This window comes from Petaurus breviceps, unplaced genomic scaffold (genome assembly GCF_028583685.1).
Source record: "Petaurus breviceps papuanus isolate PSGF00001 unplaced genomic scaffold, PetGlider_PUasm1.0 101, whole genome shotgun sequence".
NCBI classification, from domain to species: Eukaryota; Metazoa; Chordata; class Mammalia; order Diprotodontia; family Petauridae; genus Petaurus; species Petaurus breviceps.
In genome coordinates this window covers 4,869,171-4,893,270 of record NW_027185575.1, presented here as the reverse complement: position 1 = coordinate 4,893,270, position 24,100 = coordinate 4,869,171, and the positions used below count along the sequence as shown (strand labels likewise).

At 39.6% G+C, this 24,100-nt stretch overlaps 1 protein-coding gene across 1 annotated transcript in view; it reads left to right on the top strand.

The window, feature by feature from the left end:
* The window catches only part of LOC138158147 (transmembrane protein 132D-like), a 983,977-nt gene that overhangs the window by 432,216 nt on the left and 527,661 nt on the right, over positions 1 to 24,100 (top strand). The window contains exon 3 of the mRNA XM_069084195.1: positions 1,294 to 1,425. Coding sequence (XP_068940296.1) covers positions 1,294 to 1,425 — 132 coding nt within the window. The remainder of the gene's footprint in view (positions 1 to 1,293; positions 1,426 to 24,100) is intronic.

Below are 24,100 nucleotides of genomic sequence, written 5' to 3'. Positions count from 1 at the left end.
CCTTCCTTCCTTCCTTCCTTCCTTCCTTCCTTCCTTCCTTCCTTCCTCCCTCCCTCCCTTCCTTCCTTCCTCCCTTCCTTCCTCTCTCTTTCTCTGTGTCACTCTGTCTCTCTCTCTCTCTCATCTCTAAAGGAAGCAGAACTCTGAGTAATTAAGAAACAAATGATGGTCCTTGGTAACAGATAATGAATCCTTCTCTCAGCCATCTATAAGGAGGCACCACAAGGGCAGAATGTCATGGACATTGTCAGATGTGGTCATTGTATTGATTATTTTCCTTAATTATTTTTCTTTGTCATAAATAGAATTAATAGGGGTAGGTTTTGTTGGGGAGGGAAGAGTATATCCTTGATACAAAAAAAGAAAGTCATCTAAAAATTATTTTTAAAAATGTTTTTCTTGAGGTGGCAGAAGGGCTTGTACCTGGCATAATCATTTGGGTTTTTTAATGTTCTACACCTTCCTCTTGATAGTGTAATTAAAGAGTTGTCTGAATGATGGATAGATCCCTTCCAGCTCTAACATCGTACGATTCTATCTGAGGGAATCTGACTGTAATCAAACTGTTATCATTTGGAGAGCTCACATGTACGAAGAGCAGTGGACTTGGAAGCAAGAAATCCGAGTTCTAATTCCTACTGCTGTTCATTAACTATGGGACCTAGAGTAATTCATATTACTCTTTAAGTCCTAAGGTTTGCTTCTGTCAGATGGGAACAATAACATTTCTGCCTCTGTTCTTGAGGAAACTGGTGGCACAGTGGTGAAAAGAACCCTGGGCTAGAGTCAGGAAGACCTGAATTCAAGTCTGGCCTCAGACTCTTATTGTGTGACCCTGGCCAAGTCACTTAGCCTCAGTCTGTTCATCTGTAAAACAGGAATAATAATAGCACCTACACCCCAGGATTGTTGTGAGGATCAAATGAGATAATATTTATACAGCTCTTCTTAAACTTAATGCACTATATAAATACAAGCTATTATAATTAAATACCCCCCCTTTTATAAATAAGGAAACTGAGCCTTAGAGAGAGTAAGTAGTTGGTCCAGGTCCACACAACTAATAAGTATCAGCAGCGGGATTTAAGCCAAAGCTCTTGGACTCCACATCCAACCTTCTTTCTACTTTACCAAGCTTTAATATTTGGCTTGATCCTTATAGGTCCCGGCTTCAGTTGGTCTTGCATCCATAGGGTGAGGTTTAATATCATCACAACATAAGAAGTTTCCATGGATTATTATCAACCACAGGTCTGTCTTATCTCAGAAATATATCTATTTCTTCCCCAACAGGGCAAAGGTAAAGAAAGGTGTTAATATCATTGGTGTACGAGCCAGTAACCCACACTTATGGGATGTCAAAGAGAGCGTGGATTATACAGGCAAATATGTGTGTCAGAGGAAATCTACTACTTCTGAGAACAGGTAAGCCCCAATTGGCATCATGCACCTTTAAACCCACTGATGTTTCCGTTGTCTCTTTTTCCCCCCCATTTCTTTGCTGGACCCTGTCCAAATGTCATTTTTATCAAAGTATACTTTTCTCCTCTGGTGATAATGCAAAAGCATAGAGATAAAATGGATAATCTCCTTCATTTAGCAAGGGTGAGCTATTATTCATAATAGACTTTTTAAAGATGGAGGTTATCTCTTGGGCCAGAGCCCCATGCCATGTGTAATCCCAAAGACTCTTTCATGTTCAATGGGCTTTATATTGTCCCAGGGTTACCCTTTTATTATCAATCCATCTCACATATGGCAGATTAAAAGGTATCTGGGCATCTCTCCTAAATATGGTCATATAGACTAAAACAATATATGCCAAGCATAGCTACTTTTTTTTTTAATCAGACTTTCAATTTCATACATGTAGGGAACTCTAAGTAAGGGAAATTCCATTGATCAATGCAGATTTGCAATTATTTTGCAAATGATATTCATAGAGGATTTACCCAGAGGCACTGAGAAATTGAGTACCTAGTGTTCATGCATCAAAGATGTGATTTGAACTCAGAACTTCTTGACTCCTGGGTTAGGTCTCTATCTTTCATGGTACCCTGCCACACATTATTATGTAATATCTCTGTGTTTCTGGTATCACTCTGATAATACAGTGAATAAAGTTCTGGCCTTGCATTCAGGAAGACCTACCAGAATGCTAGTTCTGCCATTTACTACCGGTTTCATCAGGAACAATTCACTTAATCTCACTTTCCTCATTTTTAAAAGGATGGGTTTGGACTAGATGGTTTATAACATTCCTTCTAGCACTAACCCTCTGATTCCACGAGCCTATTTGTATGACCCTGGGTGATTAAATTAATCTCTAATGTACCTAGAGGAAACTCCTTAAGGTCATAGTTTCAATCAATAAACATTTATCAAATGCCTTCTATGAGCTCAGATGCTTACCAGCTATGTGACCCTAGATAAATTACTCAATCCTGATTGCCTCAGTTCCCTCATTTGTAAAATGAGCTGGAGCAGAAAATGGTTAACCACTCCTGCCTCTTTGCCAAGAAAACCCCAAATGGGTCACAAAGTGTCAGACACCTGAAAAATGACTGAACAACATGCCAGACATGGTGCTAAAATGAATAGTGTCTCAGGTAGTCATTCATTCTAGCCCCCTCATTTTAGAGAGGAGGAAACTGAGGCCCAGAGAGGTTAAATGATTACCCAAGGGCACATAGGTAGTAAAAGGCAGAACTTGGCTTGAAATCAGGTCCTTAGAATCTAAATTCAATTCTTTTTACATTGATATTATTCTCCACCACCTAAGTCATGGATGGGTTGTAATGTACATAAGGAGATACAGTTCTCACACTGGGAATTCCCAGTGTGGTTGAAGTTGGTATGTGAAATTTGTTTGTGTGCAAATATTTGTTGACAAGAACTGTACTTATCACCTACCATAGGGAATAGAGAGGGGATTTTGATTAACTCTCTATAGAAATAAAAACTCTACCATATCTCTATTACCTGTGAAGCAACTTGATAAATGATGTTGTCAGGGGGCCTAGTAGATATCTAGCCTGACCATGATTGAACCTATGAACCTCATTGCATCTCAGATGCCTAGTGAGGCTCCACAGGGAACAGATAGGCTCTGCCAGAGTCAAGGTCTCCAAGATGGAGTCAATGCAACGAGATTGTAGAAATAGCTTTTTGCATCTCCTAGGTCAGGGTAAGATTTCTCTAGACAACACAGACAATGTAATTCTCTTCCTGAATTCTAATAGACCTTGAGCCTGGAATGGTGCAGGTAGGAAAATATAATGTCACTCTAGCCTTGAGGAGGCCCTGAAGAACAAATAAGTGATAGAAAAGGGAGGAGTGATGGTGAGTGGGCCAGGGGCATTTTGTTTAACCCTGTCTTGTGATTACAACGTAGGCTGTCAATGATATGTTTGCTCCTAAGTAATGGGTTTAAGTAGGGAGTCTTCAATCAAAAATCAATCTATGAGCATTTATTAACAAAATTCTTTGTGAGACAAGGGAGACAGGGAAGGTTATTACAGACTGAGAGGATCAGAAAGACTTCATAGAGGAAATGGCCATCTCTCCATGTGTCATTTGGGATGATGGATCAAGTTTTTTGTTTGGCCAGATATTTTATTTCAGGGATTTCTTATTTTTGCTTTCTGTTTCCTTCTAAAATTACTTAAAAGTTGAGTAGAAAAGGATAATTCCTAAAGGGAAGCAATATAGTTTCATGAAAATAGCATTGAATTTGGAGTGTGAGATCCTATCTCAGTTTTGCTATTTCCTATCTGTATAAGATCTTGGGCAAGTTACATAACCACTCTGAGCCTCAGTTTCCACATTTGTAAAATGAATTGGTTGGACTACAGAACTTCTGAAGTCCCTTCTAACTGGTATGGAAACTCTTGGGTTGAAATCTTGCCTCTGATGCTTCCTAACTCTATGACCTAGGGTGAGCCATATAACCTCCTTGGGTCTCAGTTTTCTCCTTCTATAAAATAAAACGATTAAATCAGAAGGCTTCTAAGGTCCCTTCCAGTTCTAATGAAGTAATCCTCTGAGTATAATATGCTGTTGTTGCTAGGATCAAATTGTAGACACATCCCCCCCCTTCATTCTTGTTTGCAGGATAGATTTAATTTCCTTATTACCTGAGTGTGATCACTTCTGTAAGTAATGGCTACAGCCTCTGGCTATTAAATTGTGTAGTTTATTGACCCAATTTAATTCAACATACATACATTAAGGGTCTTTCATATGTCAGGTCCTATACTAGCTGCTAGGGATACAAAGGCAGAAATAAAATAGTTCCTATCCTCAAGAGGCTTATATTCCACTGGGGAGAACATAACATGTATACAAATAAATCAGTACCAGGTAGTTTGAAGAGGGAGAAAACACTAACAGTTAGGGGGTGAAGAGAGGGGCCACTGAAATCTAGAAAGGCTTCCCTTGAGGTGTATCCTCTTTTCTGAATTAACTCTTTCAGATCTTGGGAGTATAGAGGAATAAAGAGTTGTTGAAGCATCAACCAGTGTTGTCTTCCTCTTGTTGAGGTTAAGGGGTGCTCAGAACCACAAAATAGTGACATGCCAGGTCCTGCCTGAATGAATTGGACCCAAGCCTTCTTTTAACCAAAGAAAAACAAAGTTTTTAAAAAATCCTCCCTATTGGCCAGACTCTTAAGAAATCTCACCATTGCCTAGACTCTTAAAGAATCTGAGCATTTGTGAGGCTTGTATTGACAAGTGGGCCAGATAGAATCTGAGCTAGATTGAATCTCAGCCCCTTCATGGAGGCAAGATGGATTTTAGATACAGAAAGACTGTAGGAGGGATCTAGGGGTGGTCTAGTAGTCTGGGGTGACTGGAGGAGAGGTTTAGGGAGGGTCTTGATGGGAGTGGTCAGTAGACTGGGTTACCTAGAGGTTAGACTCCTGGAACCCAGAGATTGGGATTAAGGGTCAGAAGTAGTTGGAGACTATCTGTAGGTAACAGAGATTTTGACAAAGTGATAATGAAAAGCATATATCCCCAGGTGAATGCCAGATCCAGTGGGAAGATTCAAGGAGAGTTCAAGGGAGTTCCCAGAGCCTACACCCCATCACTGTGACATGGGAGGATCATCTATAGAGATGCATTTAGAGATGGAAAAAAAACTTGTAAAGGTTATCTAATCAAAGCCCTTTATTTTAAAGAGGAAGAAACTGAGGGCCAGAGAACTGAGTCAGTGATTTGCCAAGTTCATCTACATTGTATGTAGTGGAGATGTGTCTCAAGCAGGGACTTGACACTGACTCCAAATACAAGTCTTCTTCTATTAATCAATACATCAATCAACATGCATTTATTAAGCACCAGCTGTTGAGGTTTGGGGTTCAGGGATGGTCAAGACCTCAAAATACTAACACTGCAGGTTCTGCCAAATGAATTCAACTCAAGCTCTCTCAGTCAAAGTAAAACAAAGTTTCTTAAAGATTTACTATATTGGGTAAACTCTTAAAGAGCCTAAGCATTTGTGAAGCTTGTATTGACAAGTAGGCCAGAACAATCTGAGAGAGACTGAGTCTAAGCTAGATTAAATCTGAGCCCCTTCACTGAAGCAAGATGTATCTTATATATAGAAAGACTGTGGCAGGGATCTAGGGGTGTTCTAGAGGATGAGTTTGGGGAGGGTCTTCAGGAGGAGTCCAGTGAGGATTTTGATGGGACTGAGTTCAGACTCCAAGAATGGGATTAAGGGTGGGAAATAACTGAAAGCTACCTGGATATGACAGACAATAGGAGGGCTAGGCTAGGTTAAGGGTAACAGATTTGGGTATAGATATTTTGATAGGACCAAGGGTGGGAAGTAGCTGGACAAGAGGGCTAGGCTAAGGTTAAGAATAACAGAGATTTGGACCTAGTGAAAATGAAAGGTTTATGGCCTCAGACAAATGCCTCATCCAGTAAGAAGATTCAAGGAGAGTTCAAGCCTATACCCCATCACTCTGACATGGATAGGGTAGCCCCACTTTCCAGACTAAGGAATAGATTTAAGGAGCATCTACAGAGGTGCATTCACAGATGGAAAAAGGCTCATAAAGATTATCTAATCAAACCCCTTTATTTTAGACAGGAAGAACCTGAGAGTCAGTGATTTGCCAAGTTCATCCACATTGTATGCTGTGGAGATGGAACTCAAGCAGGGAGTTGAACCCTGATTCCAAATACAAGGTTTCTTCTATTAATCAACAAATCAGTCAGCATGCATTTATTGAGCACTTACCGTGTTTTAGGCATTGTGCTAATGCCTAAGGCAGGGCTTTTTCAGCTTTTTCCATTTGAGACCCATTTAGTGCTTCTTAATCTGTGAGTCTCCAGCACTGGCCTAAGAGACACAAAGACAAAGACAAAGCAGGTCCTGCTCTCAAAGAGCTCACATTCTATTGGCTACCATGGAATGATCCACAGGCCAGGCTGTAACCCTTTCATTATATATCATACATAATTAGATGTTCAATTCATCAAATAGTTTCTAACTATTTATTATGCACATGCAACTCTATATTGACTCCTGAGTCAGAGTCAGTGAGTCAGTCAACAAGCATTTATTAAGTGCCTACTATGTGTTAGACACTGTGCTAAGCACTGCCCTAGAGGAGTTCACATTCTAAGGAAAGAAATCATTATTAATAACCCATATCTTAGAGTGATTCAGAGGTCTCCCCTTTTTCTAAATTCCTCATTTTAAAAAGTTCAGTTTTCTTGAAGGATGATATTGATAATGAGTTTGCATGTGACTCCCCTAGATCTTGGTCAGACCACACCCAACCTTGCAAGGAATTAATCTAGGATGGGGGAGCCCATTGTGTTCTCTTCAAGCTCGGTTGAAGACAGACCCTTTGTCTAGATAGCCAAAGGCTGCTGTGGTCTGAGTAGAGATAATTTCTCTGTTTAAGGGTCACATAATATCAATCAAAGCCCCTCATTGCTTCAAAGGGTATATAAACTGTCAGCCTGTTGCCATGATTGTCTTTGGTTCGAGAGAGATGGCCAAATGACCATTCTTTTATTAATAACCTGCTTCCTTATTAATAAAATGATTGAATTACCCAGAAGCAATGTCTCTAGAATCTTTTTGATTGCCACACAAATGGAGGAGATAACATGCAAACAACTATGTGTATAATCCAATCCAATCCAATCCAATATACATTAAGCACCTACTATGTATTAGGCACTATCCTAAGAGCAAGGAATACAGTTAATAAAAAAGGGAGTCCCTGCCCTCAAGGAGCTTACAATATAATGGGTGGGGGAGGAGACAATACACAAAAGGAGGAAGGAAAGAGAGGGGGAGAATGGGGGACACCAGAGGCAGATGGGGACAGGGATCTTGTGCTACTGAGGTAAAGCCAGCCAGAGCAACAGATACAAAATGGAATGAGCTGAGTCTGGTTTCTGCCCTCTATAAAGGAAGGCATTGGGAAGAATTCATACTCTACCCTCCAGTCAAAGGGGAGAGCAGGCTAATGGAGGTTGTGTCAATCAAGATATTTGAAAAAATGTAAGGGAAAAAGATAGTCAAGGAGAGAACATTGGAAGGCACTCACATTTAGTGAGAATGACCTGGGCTAAGATCCAGCAAATGAGATTGAGAACATGGAGAAGGAGAACCACGAGAAAGGAGTATCATGAAAACCCAGAGAGGGCAAGAGTATCCAAGAGAAAAAGGGTGACATACAGGATCAGTGGTTTTAGAGAGGTCAAAAAGGATAAGGGTTGAAAAGATGCCACTAGATCTGGCAATTAAGAGATCATTGATAATATCTGAGAGAGTACTTTCAGTTGAATGATGAGGCCCAAAGACAGATTGCAGAAGGATTAGGGGGGAGTAAGAGGAGAAGAAGGGAAGGTATTGATAATGAAAAGGTTACAAGAGGGTTAGGGTTGCTCTGGAGACCCAAAATATCAACACGCTGGGTCCTGTCGAATGAATTCGACTCGAGTCTTCTCAGCCAAAGAAAAGTAAAATTTATTAAAAGTTAGCTTGCATTAAACACAGATTAAGTCTGTGCTAGGTCATTCTATGGCACTCTCACAGCACTCTCACTATTCTATGGCGCTCTCATGGGTCTTATATACATAAGGTTGTGGGAGGAATCGAAGGGTGGTCTAGAGGAGGAGTTTGGGGAGGGTCTTCAGGAGGAGTTAATGAGGTCAATGAGTGATTGAGGGTGGGAGGTAGCTGAAGCTACAGACATTGGTGGGCTAGGCCAGTTCAAGGGTGTATTGATATTTTGATAGGCTCCAGGGTGGGAAGTAGATGAACAAAGGAGGGCTAGGCTAGTAACTAGGCTAGTAGTTAGCAGTTAGTAACTAGGCTAGAGGTCTGGGCCCAGCCACAGTGTAAGGCTTATTGCCTCATGCAAAGCCTCATCAAATGAGACAATTTAATCAAGAGTCCAAGGGAGGTTCCCAGAGCCTGTACGTCAAGGACTGAAGGAGATCTCTAGGGGGCTTCCAGAGCCCATACCTCGTCAATAATAGATAGTTTTCTCTAAAATTTAGCCACAAAAGGGGTGAGATATAGAATGATGGCTAGCAAAGAGGGTTGTCAAGGTTTTGTGTTTGTTTTTTTAATTTAAAAAAAATGGTGAAGACACGTGTGTCTATAGGCAGTAGGGAAACAAGCGGAAGACAGGAAGAGATTGTGGTGAATGGGATAGTCAGTCAGTTGGGGAGTCATTAAAGGGTTGCCTTGCTGCAGTGTGGACCCAATTGAGATCGTACAACATAAATTTGTAGTTGATCCGTCCAGAGTGGTTTCACAATTTTCTCCAGTTCTGTTTAATAGTATGAGAAGAGGCAGCAAAGTAGCAGATGGTGAGAATAATCAAAGGTCGAGGTTTGGCAAGACATGATTAGCAATAGAATAAGGAAGCAAGGAGCTGGAATTTAGGAGAGAGCTTCTGTATAGAGCTGAACTGGTATACCGAATAGTTGAGTTACGATCGATAAGTATTTAAGGGCTTACTATGTGCTAAATTCTAAAAGAAAGGGAGGGTACTTGTGCAGGGGAGCTGGTCTGAGGGAGAACTGATGAGGGGTGGAAAGAATGGAAGGTCAGGGTGGGAATGGAAAACAGGATTAGAGATGGTAGGCAGAGGGAAAAGTAAAATGATCAAAAGCTCAATCAGATCAGGTAACGTCATAGCTCATGATCATTGGGCTTGGAAGGACCCATCTCCCTGATTTCAAATCCAGCCTCAGACACTTCCTAGCTTTGTGACCCTGGGTAAGTCCCTGTAGCGGCAAGCACCCCAAGTGCGGCCTCAGGGTTTGCAGCTACCACACAGGTTCTTGGATCTGCATTGTTAAAGGAAATCAACTCAAAATGGGTTAACAAGCTTACTTTAATCAGTCAGACATATATCATTTACCTTGTTCAGGGGAAAATGGTCAGCACCCCGAACTTCAAAGTATACAGGCAGAATTATCAAGACAGAAACAGATCAAGTAGACAGCTTTCCAAACTGTCCAACCATTACATCCATACCAAATCAGCATCTGGGATTTTTAAAGCCGGGGGACTCTCAACAACGGCTTCCCAGAATTCAGATCAAATCACAGAACACTTCTCAAAGTGAGTCCCAAAACAAAGCTACTCATCAGGGCTTATATAGCCTTCTCCTGGCTCAGAGAATGTAACAACCTTATTGACCCACTGGCCAATCAAAAAGTATCTACTGAAAAACAAGCCTCCCACCCCAGACTCCAGGTGCACTTTAGCCTAGGGGCAGGGAAGATCTTTAATTCTGCATTTCCATTACAGTCCCTTAACCCTGTTTTCCTTAGTTTCATCATCTATAAAATGAACTGGAGAAGAAAATGGCGAAGCACTTTAGTATCTTTGCTAAGAAATGGGGTCAGGAAGAGTTGGAAATGACTGAAACAACTCAGCAACACCAACACCAAGATGATCATGGAAGTGGGCAACCTCTTTGAGTCTCTGTTTTCTCATCTGTAAAATGAAAGGATTAGATGAGATGATCTTAGAGATCCCTTTTAGCTCCATATCTGAGTCTGTATTATGGACAAAAGGATTGTGAGAAATAGCAAAGGGTTAAATTTCCACAGATTCCAGGAGGAGGTAATGAAACTTAAAGGAAACAACACTAGCCTTCTTCCCATTGGTTCCTCCCCCCCTCCCCCCCCACAAAATTGGTGTGTAGATATGCACAAGTAAGAGATAGAAGGATGTTTCCTTCTGATTGGGTAGAAGGGTTAAATGAATAATTATGATAATAAAGGATTGTCAACTATAACTCTCATTGGCTGTCTCCAGATTTGGTGCATATTGAGGGAATGGAAAACACCATCCTCTGATAGGATGCTAATTCACGAATAATTATGGTAAAGAAGGATTGAGATTGCTTTTCGCCAGATTAGTTTGAGATTGTGAGCCCACTTCACCAACCAATGGTGAGACTGGACAGGGGAGTGGGCTGGGTTAGGATTAGGAATTCAGAAACCAGCAAACTTCCACAATTTGCACTCCCTGGCTGACACCCCATGAGCTACCAGTCCTGTGTCCTTTCTCATGAGAAAGAATAAAGACCTTTTTCTGATCTCCAACTCAGATTCTGATTTTGAAGATCTGGCAGTGGTTTCTATCCCACACAGGACCAAAAACTGAAGAATTCCCTGCTCCCAAGCACTTTATGTTCCCCTGGAAGTGGGAGGGGGCAGAATAGGTAAATCAAATAATATAGCAAAAACAAAATTTGGGAGGAGAGTGAAAGAAACTACTCTCACAGTACCTGCCTCTATGCCTTCCACTACCAACAATGACCTTGAACCCATAGATGTGAAATACTTAGTCTGATAGGGGATATGATTAAGTGTAATAGATGTTAATTAAATGCCTACAACATTCAAGATAGCATGTTAGGCACCAAGGATACAAGGATAAAAATTAAGTGCTCCTTACACATAGGGAGAATGCATTCTACTCAGGGTGGGAGGTCAGTTTTATCACACACCAAAGACTTACATATAAGACTAAATATCTGAAAAAATATGAGAACATTTTGATTACTATTTTATTCTTCCTCATAGGAATTTTGAGAAAGACTCATTCTTCAAAACCTTCTAGACATCCTTAAATCAACAATTCCTAAAGTTGTATCAAAAATGCCCTTGTTCCCAACCACTGCAAAGGTAGAAAAATAGAGAGGAACAGAATTTCCTATTATTTCTTCTGCTTAGGGAATTCGAGGCAGTGTTTCTGTCCTCAGTGTTTGGGACCCATTACTATATATTTGAAATAAAATTTCTCCCTTCAGTAGCACCCCATTGCCCATGGGATAAAATCTAAACTCCTTAATTTGGCATTCCAGATTAAGAATGTCTGCCTTTTCAACCTGATCTCACCTCTTCCAACAGGGACTCTATGCCTCAATTAAATTGTACTATTCATCCTTTCTATAGCTTGACCTACCCTCTCCAGTTACCATGCATTGGCTGAAATCATTTCTTGTGCTTAGAGCACCATCCCTCAATATTTCTGCCAGTTTACATCTTTTTTTCTTGGTGTCTTTTCCTCAGATGTCTTCCATGGAACCTTCTCTTATCTCCCCTCCTGAATATGGTATCTCTCCTCTTTAAATTATTATCATCTCTTAGGAGCAGTGAATAGAGCACTGCCTGTGGAGTCAGGAGGTCTTGAGTTCAAGTCTGGCCTCAGACACTTGAAAATTACTAGCCATGAGACCTCGGACAAGTCACTTAACCCCAATTGCCCTGCCCTCCCCCTCCAAAAAACAAAACAATAAAAGTAAATTATCATCTCTCTTTGAAGTTCTCACCTCTTCCAACATCATTCTGCTTTTCAGTAATTTTTCAGTCACATCCCACTCTCTATGACTCCATTTGGGTCTTGGAAAAGAAACTAAAGTGGTTTGCTATTTCCTTCTCCAGCTCATTTTATAGATGAGGAAGCTGAGGCAAAAAGTGTTAAATGACTTGCTTAGGGTCACACAACTAGGAAGTATCTGAGGTCACATTTGAATTCAGATCTTCCTGACTCCAGGCCTGGCACTCTGTGCCTCCTAGCTTCCCAACATCATTCTACTTTGTATCATAATTATTTATGTATTTGTCTTGTTTCTTGCAAATTCTTGGAGCGGAGACTGTTGTTTTGTTTTGTATTCCACTTTTTGGTTTTGTATCTTTATGGCCCTGGTGCCTAGAATAATGCCTGATGCCCAATAAATGTTGGATGAATTTACCTGATAAATAACTCCATGCCCTTTTAAGTACTCACAGGGAGAGAAGTAACATCAGGAATATATTTGGGATATATGGTTTAGTGGAAGGATTTGGGATTTAGACTCAGAAGATCTGAGTTCAATTCATGTATTTTCCATATGCTAATTTTAGGTCTCAGCAAGGCATTTCCTCTCTCTGGACCTCAATTGCCTCATTTGTAAAATGAAAATAATATATCTTGAAGTGCTCACTGTTCTGAGCTGGGGTGAGAAAAGAAATTTAAAACATTTTTTTTCCTTTTAGGAGGGGGGAAGCAGGGCAATTGGGGTTAAATGACTTGCCCAAGGTCACAAGGCTATATTTGTGTTAAGTGTCTGAGGCCACATTTGAACTCAGGTTCTCCTGACTACAGGGCCAGTTATCTATTCACTGTGCCACCTACCCACCCCAAGAAATTTAAAACTCTTAAAGCATTATGTAGACTGGTGTTATTTGTCACTTCCAATATTTTTACTGAGGAAGACATGTTTCTTTTGAGAAGAAGGGTAATTTGGGGGTAAGGGAGGAGGAATCCACCTGATATATTCACCTGTCTTCTTAGAGGCACTGTGGAATAGTGTATAGACTGTAAAATGTTAGCGTAGTAGTCGGGCAGACTTGTCTTCAAATTCTGTCTCAGACAACTTATTAGCTATGTGGTCCTGGCAAAATTACTTACCCTTTTTGGGACTCATTTTCCTCATGTATAAAATGAAGGGGTTGAACTTCATGACCTCTGAGATCCCTTTCACTGTGAAGTCTATTATTCCCTGACCTTTGCTCCTTCTCTATTTCTGATATGAGGTATCTTATCATTTACATTAAAGTCTTGAGGAGAGGGCTTAGGACATTTATAAGCATCATTGTTTCTTTTTCTTGTCAAATTTCAGACCATGCATGATGTCCCTTCCTTCCTAGTCAGGTCTGAAGAAAAGGAAGGAGAGTCACCAGTGGTAGGTTATACATACTTAAGAAATGAGTGTTTCTGTTGAGAGCTCTGACACTTATTTGAATTCATTGTAACTGTCTTCAAACTCCCCAGACAAATGTCCTTTGTTGCTAGGATGTTCTTGTCTTTTTAATTTGGTTCCCTCTAGGCTTAACAAGACTTTATTTTAATGGCATTGTCCCTGAATAGACAATAATATTATTGCTTCTAACCACCTGGATATCCTCAGATTATACTCTCATTTATTTTTTTATTTAGTATTTTATTTTCCCCTCCCACTCCCCCACCCCCGTTACATGTAAAAACAATTTTTAGCATTCATTTCTAAAACTTTGAGTTCCAAATTCTCTCCTTGCCTCCCTCCCTACTCCCCATTGAAAAGGAAAAGAATTTGATTTAGGTTATACATGTGTAGTCATGCAAAACATTGCCTTATTAGTCATGTTGTGAAAGAAAACAGACCAACAAAAAAGACATCAAGAAAAATAAAGTAAAAAAGTATGCTTCAATCTGTATTCAGACACCATCAGTTCTTTCTCTGGAGATGGATAGCATTTTTCTTCATAAGTCTTTCTGAGTTGTCTTGGATTATTATTTTTCTGAGAATAGCTAAGTGATTCACAGATCTTACAATATTGCTATTATTTTGTACATTGTACATTTCACTTTGCATCAGCTCATATAAATCTTTCCAGGTTTTTCTGAGAGCTTCCTGTGCATCATTTCTTATAGCACAATAGTATTCCATGACAACCACATAGCACAATTTGCATAGCCATTCCCCAATTAATGGGCATCTCCTCAATTTCCAATTATTTACTCCCAGAAAAGAACTGCTATATATAATATAAGGTCCTTTTTTGTTTTGTTTTGTTTTTTTATCTCTTTGGGGATACAGAGCTAGTAGTACTATTGCTAGGTCAAAGGGGATGCATGGTTTTATGGCCCTTTGGGCATGGTTCCAAATTGCTCTACAGAATGATTGAATTAGCCCACAACTCTACCAACAATGCATACTAGTGTCTCCTTTTCCCCATATCCCCTTCAATAGTTATCATTTTCCTTTCCAGTCCTATTGCTCAATCTAATAGGTATGTGGTAGTACCTCAAAATTGTTTTCATTTGGATTTCTAGATTATATTCTCTTTTTAAAATTAAAAGAGGGAGTCTTTGACTTCCTTATTCACTGCAGAGTATGATGTCAGTTATTTTCATCTCTTGGCATTGTTTGAGAAAATGCATTTTTCTTTTTTCCTTTTAAAATAGATATCATGGAGGGGCGGCTAGGTGGCACAGTGAGTAAAGCGCTGGCCCCGGTCAGGAGGACCCGAGTTCAGTTCCGGCCTCAGACACTTAACACACACACACACACACACATACACAAAACTAGCCATGTAACCTTGGGCAAGTTACTTAACTCCAATTGCCCTCCAAAAGGCAAAAAAAAAATATTTCATGGGAAAAGAGAAAGATCAACACACATTATACGTCCTTTGATTGGGTAATGCCTGAACAAATTGTGTTTTATGAATGTAATTGGATATTATTGTTCAGGAAGGAAGAACATATATGGAAAATTCAATGAAGCTTGAGAAAACTTTTATGAACTGACCCAGAGATAAGAAAGCTAAGCCAAAAGAACACTAAACACAAGTGTAAAAATGTAAATTAATATAAGACTAAGATGCAATAAAACTCAGGTCAAATGCAATTGGATGATGTTGGCTCCAAATTATTAAAGTTAAAGAAAACTTCCTTCCAGTTAATTAATGATATTAATGTGTTAAATGATATTGCCAAAATAGAAACTGACACATTCTATTAGCAATTTTGCTTAATTATATTTTAAAGGGAAAATACCAGAGTGGGATTATTGGTGAGATGTGACTAATGTGTATAATTAATACACACATACATACATATATATACCTACATATATATTTGAAGAAAAATTTGATTTAACTCCAGTTTTTGCATTATTATAGAAGATATGATGTATTGATTACTTTTGCTGAATTATTCTCTTTTCTCTCTGCCAGTTATTTCTTATAAGACATAGCTTGCTGAGGGTAGGTGGGGAGGGATATATTCAGAAGTGAAGGTTATATTTTTTAAAAATTGATAAAATATATAACAACCATCTATCAAAGCTTGGGCTAGCTGCAAAGAGCCAAGCTTGGCAAGAGAATAATCTAACATAAGAAAAGAATTGGAGAGCAGTTCCCTCCCCCATAGAGTAGGAGGTTTTAAGTATCTTAAGAGAGAAGTTGAAGAGGGAGGTGGTAGAGAGTCCTCTCTGTAACAGATGGAACAGTAACATGACCATGGTGGTCAGTGGTAACAATATCCGCGGTTCCCTTCTTCAAATCTAAGCCTCCAGCAAAGACCATGAGAGGTGAAATCTAAACAGACAAGGAGCGACATACATGACTGGTGGGCTTTTTGTTTGGTTGAATTTGGTTTGGTTTTTAATGATCATTCACATCTATAGTGGTGAGAGAAAAAGTGATCTGAAGAATTACTGGTCTTTCTCCAGTCCTTGACTTACTTTGGTCAGTTAATTAATTGATCATTAAACTTTTATTAATTGTCTGCCATGTACCAGGCAGTGGGTCAAGTGCTGGGGATAAAAACAAACTGACAAAAAATAATCCCTGCTCTCAAGACAGTCCTAATCCAGTGGGGAAAGGCAACACGCCAACAGCTGTATACAAACAAAATGTGTACAGGTAGATGGCTGTGACAGGAACCTGCTTCTAAATGTCCTTTTATTTTTATTCTATTAAAGATTACATTTGATAGATCTAATCTTATCTCTCATGAACACTTGTGGTTGAATTCTATCCATGTGTGTCTTGGTGTTTCTTTGCTTGTGACATGAAGATACAGGACAGCTCTGTGAGACACCTTTCCTAATTCAGGACTGAGATCTCAACCCAACCCCTTCTCTAACCAAGGTTGTTGTTAGAGACATTTGTTTGTTTGTTTTCTAACTATGAGCTTAATCACAAACCACAGCATAACTACAAACAAGGACAAAATTACTAGGAACTTAGAGCATTTTGAGGGAAAAAAATCCTGTCTCCTCATATATAGATCTAACATGGTGACTGAAGGTTGCAGTTAGATGAGGCACAACATCCTCTCCTGGCTGAAAAAAAGGTACTTTAGAGTTGGAAGCTATCTTTTGAAAAAAAAGTTTTATTGATGAATTTTTGAACATCAATGAGTATCTTCCAAGGAAGCTCTCTGTCTTACACCACATATCTCTCTCTTCTGTAACACAAAGAACATCAAAACCAAGCAAGAAAAAGGACTAAATCTACCAATTCAGAAAACACTCAACAGAAGGGACAACATTCGTTCACCTCTTCTCTGCAACCCCAATTGGCCACCAATTAATGTTACCTTTTGGTGAATCAAAACCTGTTTAACAATTTTGAAAACTAAGATCCTTTTCCCTTCAGCATGCAGTTATCATTCTCTTCTCCTCCTGTTTGCCCCCTAATGTTTATTCTTTTCTTTGGAAGAAGTGAAATGAAAAAATGTAGCTCTGGATTCTTTGGGTGAAATGGTAGTTTGGGTTTCACTTTGATTGGTGCTTTCAGAAAATTAGGATTGAGGGGCGGCCAGGTGGTGCAGTGAGTAAGAGCACCGACCCTGGAGTTGGGAGACCCAGGATCAGATCTGGCCTCAGATACTTAGAACCCACACAAAATAACTGGCCGTGTAACCTTGAGCAAGTTACTTAACCCCAATTGCTTAAAAAAAAAAAAAGAAAATTAGTATTGAATACAGAATGGGGCATGTTCAAATATTACCACCAGGAGTCTTGCCTCTGGAACTGCTTGAATGTATGAATATTCTATCTCATTTGCATATTGTTTAATTACTCTTAAAAATCAGTCACCGATCTCACAAATGTAAAGGTGGCCCTGTTAATTAGCTTGAGAGACATGGCTTTTGTATTTTGGATATTTTAACATGGTTCACAAAGTTGTGGTGATAAAGTTAAATTACTGTGACAGGTGTAATTTCACGGATTAAGAAGACCTTTTTTTTTTTTTTTTGGAGCCGGTGACAAACTTCACTGGAATTGAAAGATTTCTTTATCTAAGTGAAAATATATCACTCATTTTGTTTGGAGAGTTTGGGGGCTGCTAAAGCTTAATCATAATAGAATTAACATACCAATATTATCACAGTCAGCAGGGTGTTGTTGAATGAATATTACTGGCAAATATTATAGAACAAAAACAGAATGGCTAATTAAGCCTGCCTGTCAATTACCATTCTGAGTTCCTGAAGCCTGCCTCATGTAGTAACCAAGAGTCTTAGATGATTAGATAAGTGACAGAGAGGTGCAGTGTTAATTTTCTCCATTTTTTTCTCATATAGACAAATACCTTTCTAACCACCTGTCCCCAAACCCTTGTGATGGCATAGTGGACCTACTAACATTAACTCCTTGGTAACTTGTAAAGTCAATCACAAGCAGCTCTCCTGAGGACCACTGCTGTGAATAACTTTAAAGAATCTGATCCCATAGTATAGTGAACTCTCTCTTCAGCAATAAACTAAAGCAAAACATTCAAGAAACATTCACAACAATATAACATAACAACTTATTACTAAGGTGGCCACATAGTCTTAAACAAAAGGTATCATTCAGTAAATCACAATCTCCTCAATCAATACACAGTATTCAAGTAAAGTCCTCTTTCATCTTGACTCCAGGCTTGCTTCCAATCATCCTTAAGGGGTAGCAGAAAGCACAAACACTATTCACCCCTAGGTCACACTAAATCACAATCTCATCAGGCAATGCAGAGTACCCCAATAAAGTCTTCTTTCATCTTGACTCAAGGCTGGCTTCCAAACCCCTCCTCTCTTCCAGGGGTCTCCCACTCCCAACTCTTGTGTGAATTCACATGTAGGCAGCTCTTGGATCCTGTTTTATATCTTAATTCATAGGGACTACTCCACTACAAGCCTTTCACAATTTCTGTTTCTAGAAGACAAAGCTTAACAAAGCTACAACAATATTTACACATATTAAGCTTGACAGAGCTACAATAATATTTATACACATTACCAGCACTATCATCTCAATTCACTTTCTGTCTGACAAAGTAACACAAATTAACAGACCAGGCTTCTGCCTGGGAAATCAAATACAAATCAACAGTAAAGTCCTCTTTCAGGACTTCTGTAGCAACAGTAAAGTCCTCTTACAAGAGACAGAATGGGGCGGCTGGGTGGCGCAGTGAGTAAAGTGTCAGCCCCAGAGTCAGGAGGACCCGAGTTCAGTTCCGGCCTCAGACACTTAACACCCACACAAAAAAACTAGCCGTGTAACCTTGGGCAAGTTACTTAACCCCAATTGCCCTCCAAACACACACACACACATACAAAATTGGGGGGGGGCCAGGTAGCACAGTGAGTAAGAGCACCAGCCCCAGTGTCGGGATGACCTGGGGGATCGAATCTGGGTTCAGATGCTTAGCATCCACCCAGAAACACCTGGCCACGTAACCTTGAGCAAGTTACTTAACCCCAATTGCTTAAAAAAAAGAGAGAGACAGAATTCTTTTATCTGACAAAGTAACATCAACTCAGACAGAACAACAGAGTGCCAACATCACACACATACTCTCTTAGCTCTACTTGCTTCCAGCTCTGTTCCTTTCTGTTCCACCCTTTCTATTTTGCTCTTTCAGCAAGCTCCTCCCACCATGGGTTCCATGTGATTTCAGTTAGGCCTCTTTTTTTCTAATTTTTTGTTTTGTTTTATTTTGTTTTCAAGGGGGGAAGGCAGGGCAATTGGGATTAAATGACTCTCCCAAGGTCACATGGCCAGTCAGTGTTAAATTTCTGAGTGTGGATTTGAACTCAGGTCCTCCTGACTCCAGGACCAGTGGTCTATTCACTGTGCCCCCTAGCCATCCCCACAGTTAGGAGGCAGAAAAAGTCTTCAGACTCCCTTAGGCCTATTAAGGGGGAAACAATGTATACTGTTTCCAACAGAGCTTCTTGATACAACCAAAGGTAAGGCTCAAAGGCCCTTGAATAGCTAAAAAAAGGCAGCCAAGTACAACTTTGTTTGCCATTACATCACTTTGTAATCTCCCAAAGTTCTTCTGAGTAGATTTACGGCTGCTTTGCTGACTGGCTATGGTATGCATCCATCACCTTGTCTTTTTTGCCCTCACTCAGTGCAGACATCCAGGGAGAGCACCTGAGGGATCTATAACTTTGCCTCCTTGCCTTTGGAGTGATCCTGGGTCCCAATCCCATAGGAGAATTCTTTTGATGGAAAATTCTACTGTCCAATGTTAGCTCTTTATACCATGGGAAGGCAACTGTGAACTGAATGAAAAATAAATTGTTTCAGCCTCTGTTAGCCTAAGTATTATCTTTTGACCATGCAGTATATAATAAGCTAGAATTAGACAATTTAAAAAATTATTGGTTTACTTTTTTATATATTTAAAGTTATTAACTTTTAAAATACAAATACCCTGCTCCCCCCTCGCCAAATTGTCTAAACATAATTTTAGGGTTGGAAGAGATTGGAAGCATGGTATGAGGTAGAATTGAATTCAGGTTCAAAAACCTATATCTGCCATTTGCAACCTGAGTGACTTCAGGCAAATTATTTAATTTTTATGGTCTTTAGTTTTCTCAACTGTACATCCCAAAGACTATGAGACTATGATGTTTCATGAGCGCAGAGTTAATTTTTGGTTTTAAGTGGGTGAATATTAATAAGCAATTTCTAAGATCCTTAGAAATCTATTATCCTCTGATGTTAGTTTAAGGATGGGGGTCCAGTCCCACACCAGTTAAACACAGAAGGCCCAGATATATGGATTCAGTAGATTAATCAATCAAACTAAGTTGGAATGATTGACTTACAAGAATTATAGGGTTTTATGTGGGCAAATTGGAACACTAATGCATTGCTGGTGGAGTTGTGAACTGATCCAGCCTTTCTGGAGAGCAATCTGGAATTATGCCCAAAGGGCTATAAATACTTTCATACCCTTTGATCCAGCAACACCACTCCTAGGGTTATATCCCAAAGAGATCATAGAAATGGGAGAAAGACCCATATGTACAAAAATGTTTATAGCAGCTCTTTTTGTGGTAGCAAAGAATTGGAAATTAAGGGGGTGCCCATCAATTGGGGAATGGCTGAACAAGTTATGGTATATGCATGTTATGGAATACTATTGTGCTATAAGAAACGAGGAGCAGATGGTCTTCATATTTACCTGGAGAAGCTTAAAAGAACTGATGCTGAGTGAGAAGAGTAGAACCAGGATAAATTTGTACACAATTACAGACACAAAAGATTACAATGTGTGATGACATACTTTGATAGACTGGACTCTTTTCAGCAATACAGTGATATAAGTCAATCCCAAAAGACTCATGATGGAGAGAAATATGTGCATCCAGAAAAAAGAACTAGAAAGAACTAATATTATATCCAGGTGGAAGCAAAATACCTGATCTTTTTCCTTCTCTTATTTGGTTTTATGTCCTCTTTACCATTTTTCATTCCAGATGGTACAATCCGTCCTTATAACCTGACTAATGTATAATGTGAAAGTATTTACAGATCCTATACTTGACTATAAGCCACCATGGTGGGGAGGGGAGGGAGGGGGATAAAATGTGAAACTCAAGGAATTGTGGAATTGAATCCTGTAAACTAAAAGGAAATAAACAAATTAATAAAAAAAGAATTATAGGGTTTTGGTATGGAAGAAGATGATGTGATGCATGAAAAATCTTTTTATTGGCTGAAAGAATCTGACACAACTTTTACACTCTCATGCCTATGTATGGTATAGTCAGGTAGTTTTTGAACTTTGAATTCCAGCAATAAGCCAGTTGAGTGCCAGTCAAATCTAGCAGAGTACTAATATGGAGGTGACTTTGGGGACAGAAAAACTGTTTTGTTCTTGTTTTTAATCTTCCTCCTCACCCTTTTCCCTCTACCCACCCTTAACTAGGTGATGGCCTTGTTTACTTTTAAATGTCAGAATATCTGTAATTTTCATTGTTTTTGGTCAAAGAATCCATCAGAGGTTGTATCAGTGTTCCTGGAGCAGTGATCCATGGCAGCCTCAGCCTTGAGAATTAAGAGATAAGCTGAGGACAGATTAGACACCAAAAAAGCATAAAGGACTCAGGGCAAGAAGAGGTTAAATCTAGGGACTCTACAAATGAGCCAGTACCCAGAAAAGCTCTGTTTAAAAGAAAATTCATGAGGATTCTATAAAGGACAAAAGGGATTACTAGTGTCCCAGAACTGAATTACCCTTTTGCTTTGTCTGTTTTCTATATATGTACTCATTACTTTTTAAATTTGAGCTCCTGTCCACCTGGATCATTGTGGGAGTAAGGGAAGAGTGTGCCCCCTCATTTGGGGGAGAGGGATTGGGTTTTTTTTTTTTATTTTTAACAATCATATTTGCTCTATAACCAGAGTTAATAGCCTTTCTTTTGTTTAGTTTTGCTTTTTTTTTTTCGGGGGGGAGGGCCGAGGCAGGGCAGTTGGGGTTAAGTGACTTGCCCAAGGTCACATGGCTAGTAAGGGTTAAATGTCTGAGGCCGGATTTGAATTCAAGTCCTCCTGACTCCAGGGCGAGTGCTCTATTCGCTGTGCCACCTAGCCGCCCCATTAATAACCTTTCTAACAAATAACTAAGTCTGACTGATAGTCAATAGACAGCATACTGATGGGGACTTATGAGCCACAATATTAGAAATCCAAACTCTCAGGCGTTACCTCTAGAACTCTGAGGGAAAAGTAGTCAGCCTCCATTTGGGAATCCAGTTCCCTAATTTGAGGGAGGCAAGTCCAGCCCAGACCTGTAAAACTGTAAGTTTAATTGCTTACCATGTGCTAAGTGCTAGTGATACAAATACAAACCAAAAGACAGTTTCTCTCCTCATGATGTTTACATTCCATTTGAGGAAGACAACACATAAAAAATACCTACTTGGGGGCATAGTGGTGAAGTCAGGAGAATCAGCAGCACAGTTGGGAAGGAAATAAAGGATGACTAGCCTGTGCCCCTCCTCCCAAAAGAGGGCCCAGGAAGAACTCACCAATGAGAGAAGTAACTCTTCTGGGATACTTTCCCAATTTTCCCTCTAATTTATGGTGCAGTTCTCTAGGGACGATAACTATTCTTGGAGCTTTAGGGGTAACTTTTGCAGTCACCCTTTTAACAGTGTATCTCATGAGACCCTACAGGTGTGCTTTCATTAGCATATTAGATCATATCTAATTGTAGTCAGCTCTTGGAAAAGATATTTACTAAGACAGCAATGTACAAATGGTAGTTACAAAACATTTTCCTCCATAAATCTGAGATGCACTGATAAATACACACATATCTTATGGACAGAGTGAGTTCAGACTTAGAATAATATGGTAGCGAGACACACGTGAAGGATACACATGAGCAAAGCCAATTCATATCTACTGATAGTATAGACTGGGGTGGGGAATCTGAAGCCTTAAGGCCACGTGTGGCCCTCTAGGTCTTCAAGTGTGGCTCTTTGACTGAATCCAAACTTCACAGAATCAATTTCCTTAATAAAAGGATTTGTCCTATAAAATTTGTCTCAGTCAAAAGGCTGTACCCAAGGGCCTAGAGGGCCACGTGTGACCTTGAGGCCACAGGTTTTCCACCCCTCTTAGGGTTTGCAAATCTTTGGTATCTTCCTAGAGTGTTTCTGGAGCTCCCCTTGGATGTAGTGTTTGTACTGAGCAGGCTGTTCAGCTGACTTTACAAGATCTGCTTTTTTCATGGACAACTCTCATCTCTACTTCGAGGACTGTGCTCCTTGAAGTTTCTTCCTTTCTTGTATGGATCTATTCTCATGTGTATTTATCTTTACATCTACATCGTTCTTATGCGTCTGCCTTAAAATTAGAAATTAAGACCAATTCATTATTTTACTGGTATAGGGAACTCCCATGTGGAGAAACTCCCTCTATTAATGCAGGGCGGCACTTTCTCTGTACCTTATTATTTTAGAGTTCTCTAGGTTGTGGAAAAAGTTAAGTGGCTTGACTAGGGTCATAGAGCTGCTATGTGTCAGAGGCAGGACTTAAGCCAAGATTTTTCTACCCTTGGCTAGATCTTTATCCGCTATGTCACACTGATTCCCAGTTGAATTTTAGGAAAAGATGCTCCCTGAAGGTTGAGTTTTGTCCAACTATGAAATGATGCAACATAACATTCTTTTTTTGCTTTAATTGCCACAAAACTGAGAGTTAAATTAATTTCCTACTTGGTATAATGAACTGCTCTTGGGTGCCTGAGAATATTTACTTTCTCTGCTTCTTCTGAATACTTCTGTTGTTTCCTCTCTCCTTAAATGACGTGTTAATTACATGAATACAAGTACAACAGCTAAAGAGTAAAGGAGGGACATGATGAAGATCATTAAAAAAACTAGAGGAAGAAAGGATTATTATTAAAGAATTATTAAGAGCATGGGTGGTCAGAAAAGGAGGTGGTCCTTTGTATCAAGAGGGAGGGATAATACACACAATTTTGCATGTATATAATACTTCGATGAAACTGTGATCTCATTATTGCAGATTCTCCTGTCATCAATTTCAGAAGAGTAACTCATAAGAGCCCTTTAATTTCCAGTACTGCTTATCCTTTTCACCCAGAAATCTCAACTCAACCTAGGGGAAGTCTTACTCTATGTCTCTTTACATTGGGTAGTGGGGGTGGTGGTTCCAGTATTGTCACTCAGGTATCATTAAATTTCACTATACAACAGACCCATCTCTCTTTCTCATCATACACTTTATGCATCTTGTATGATTTTT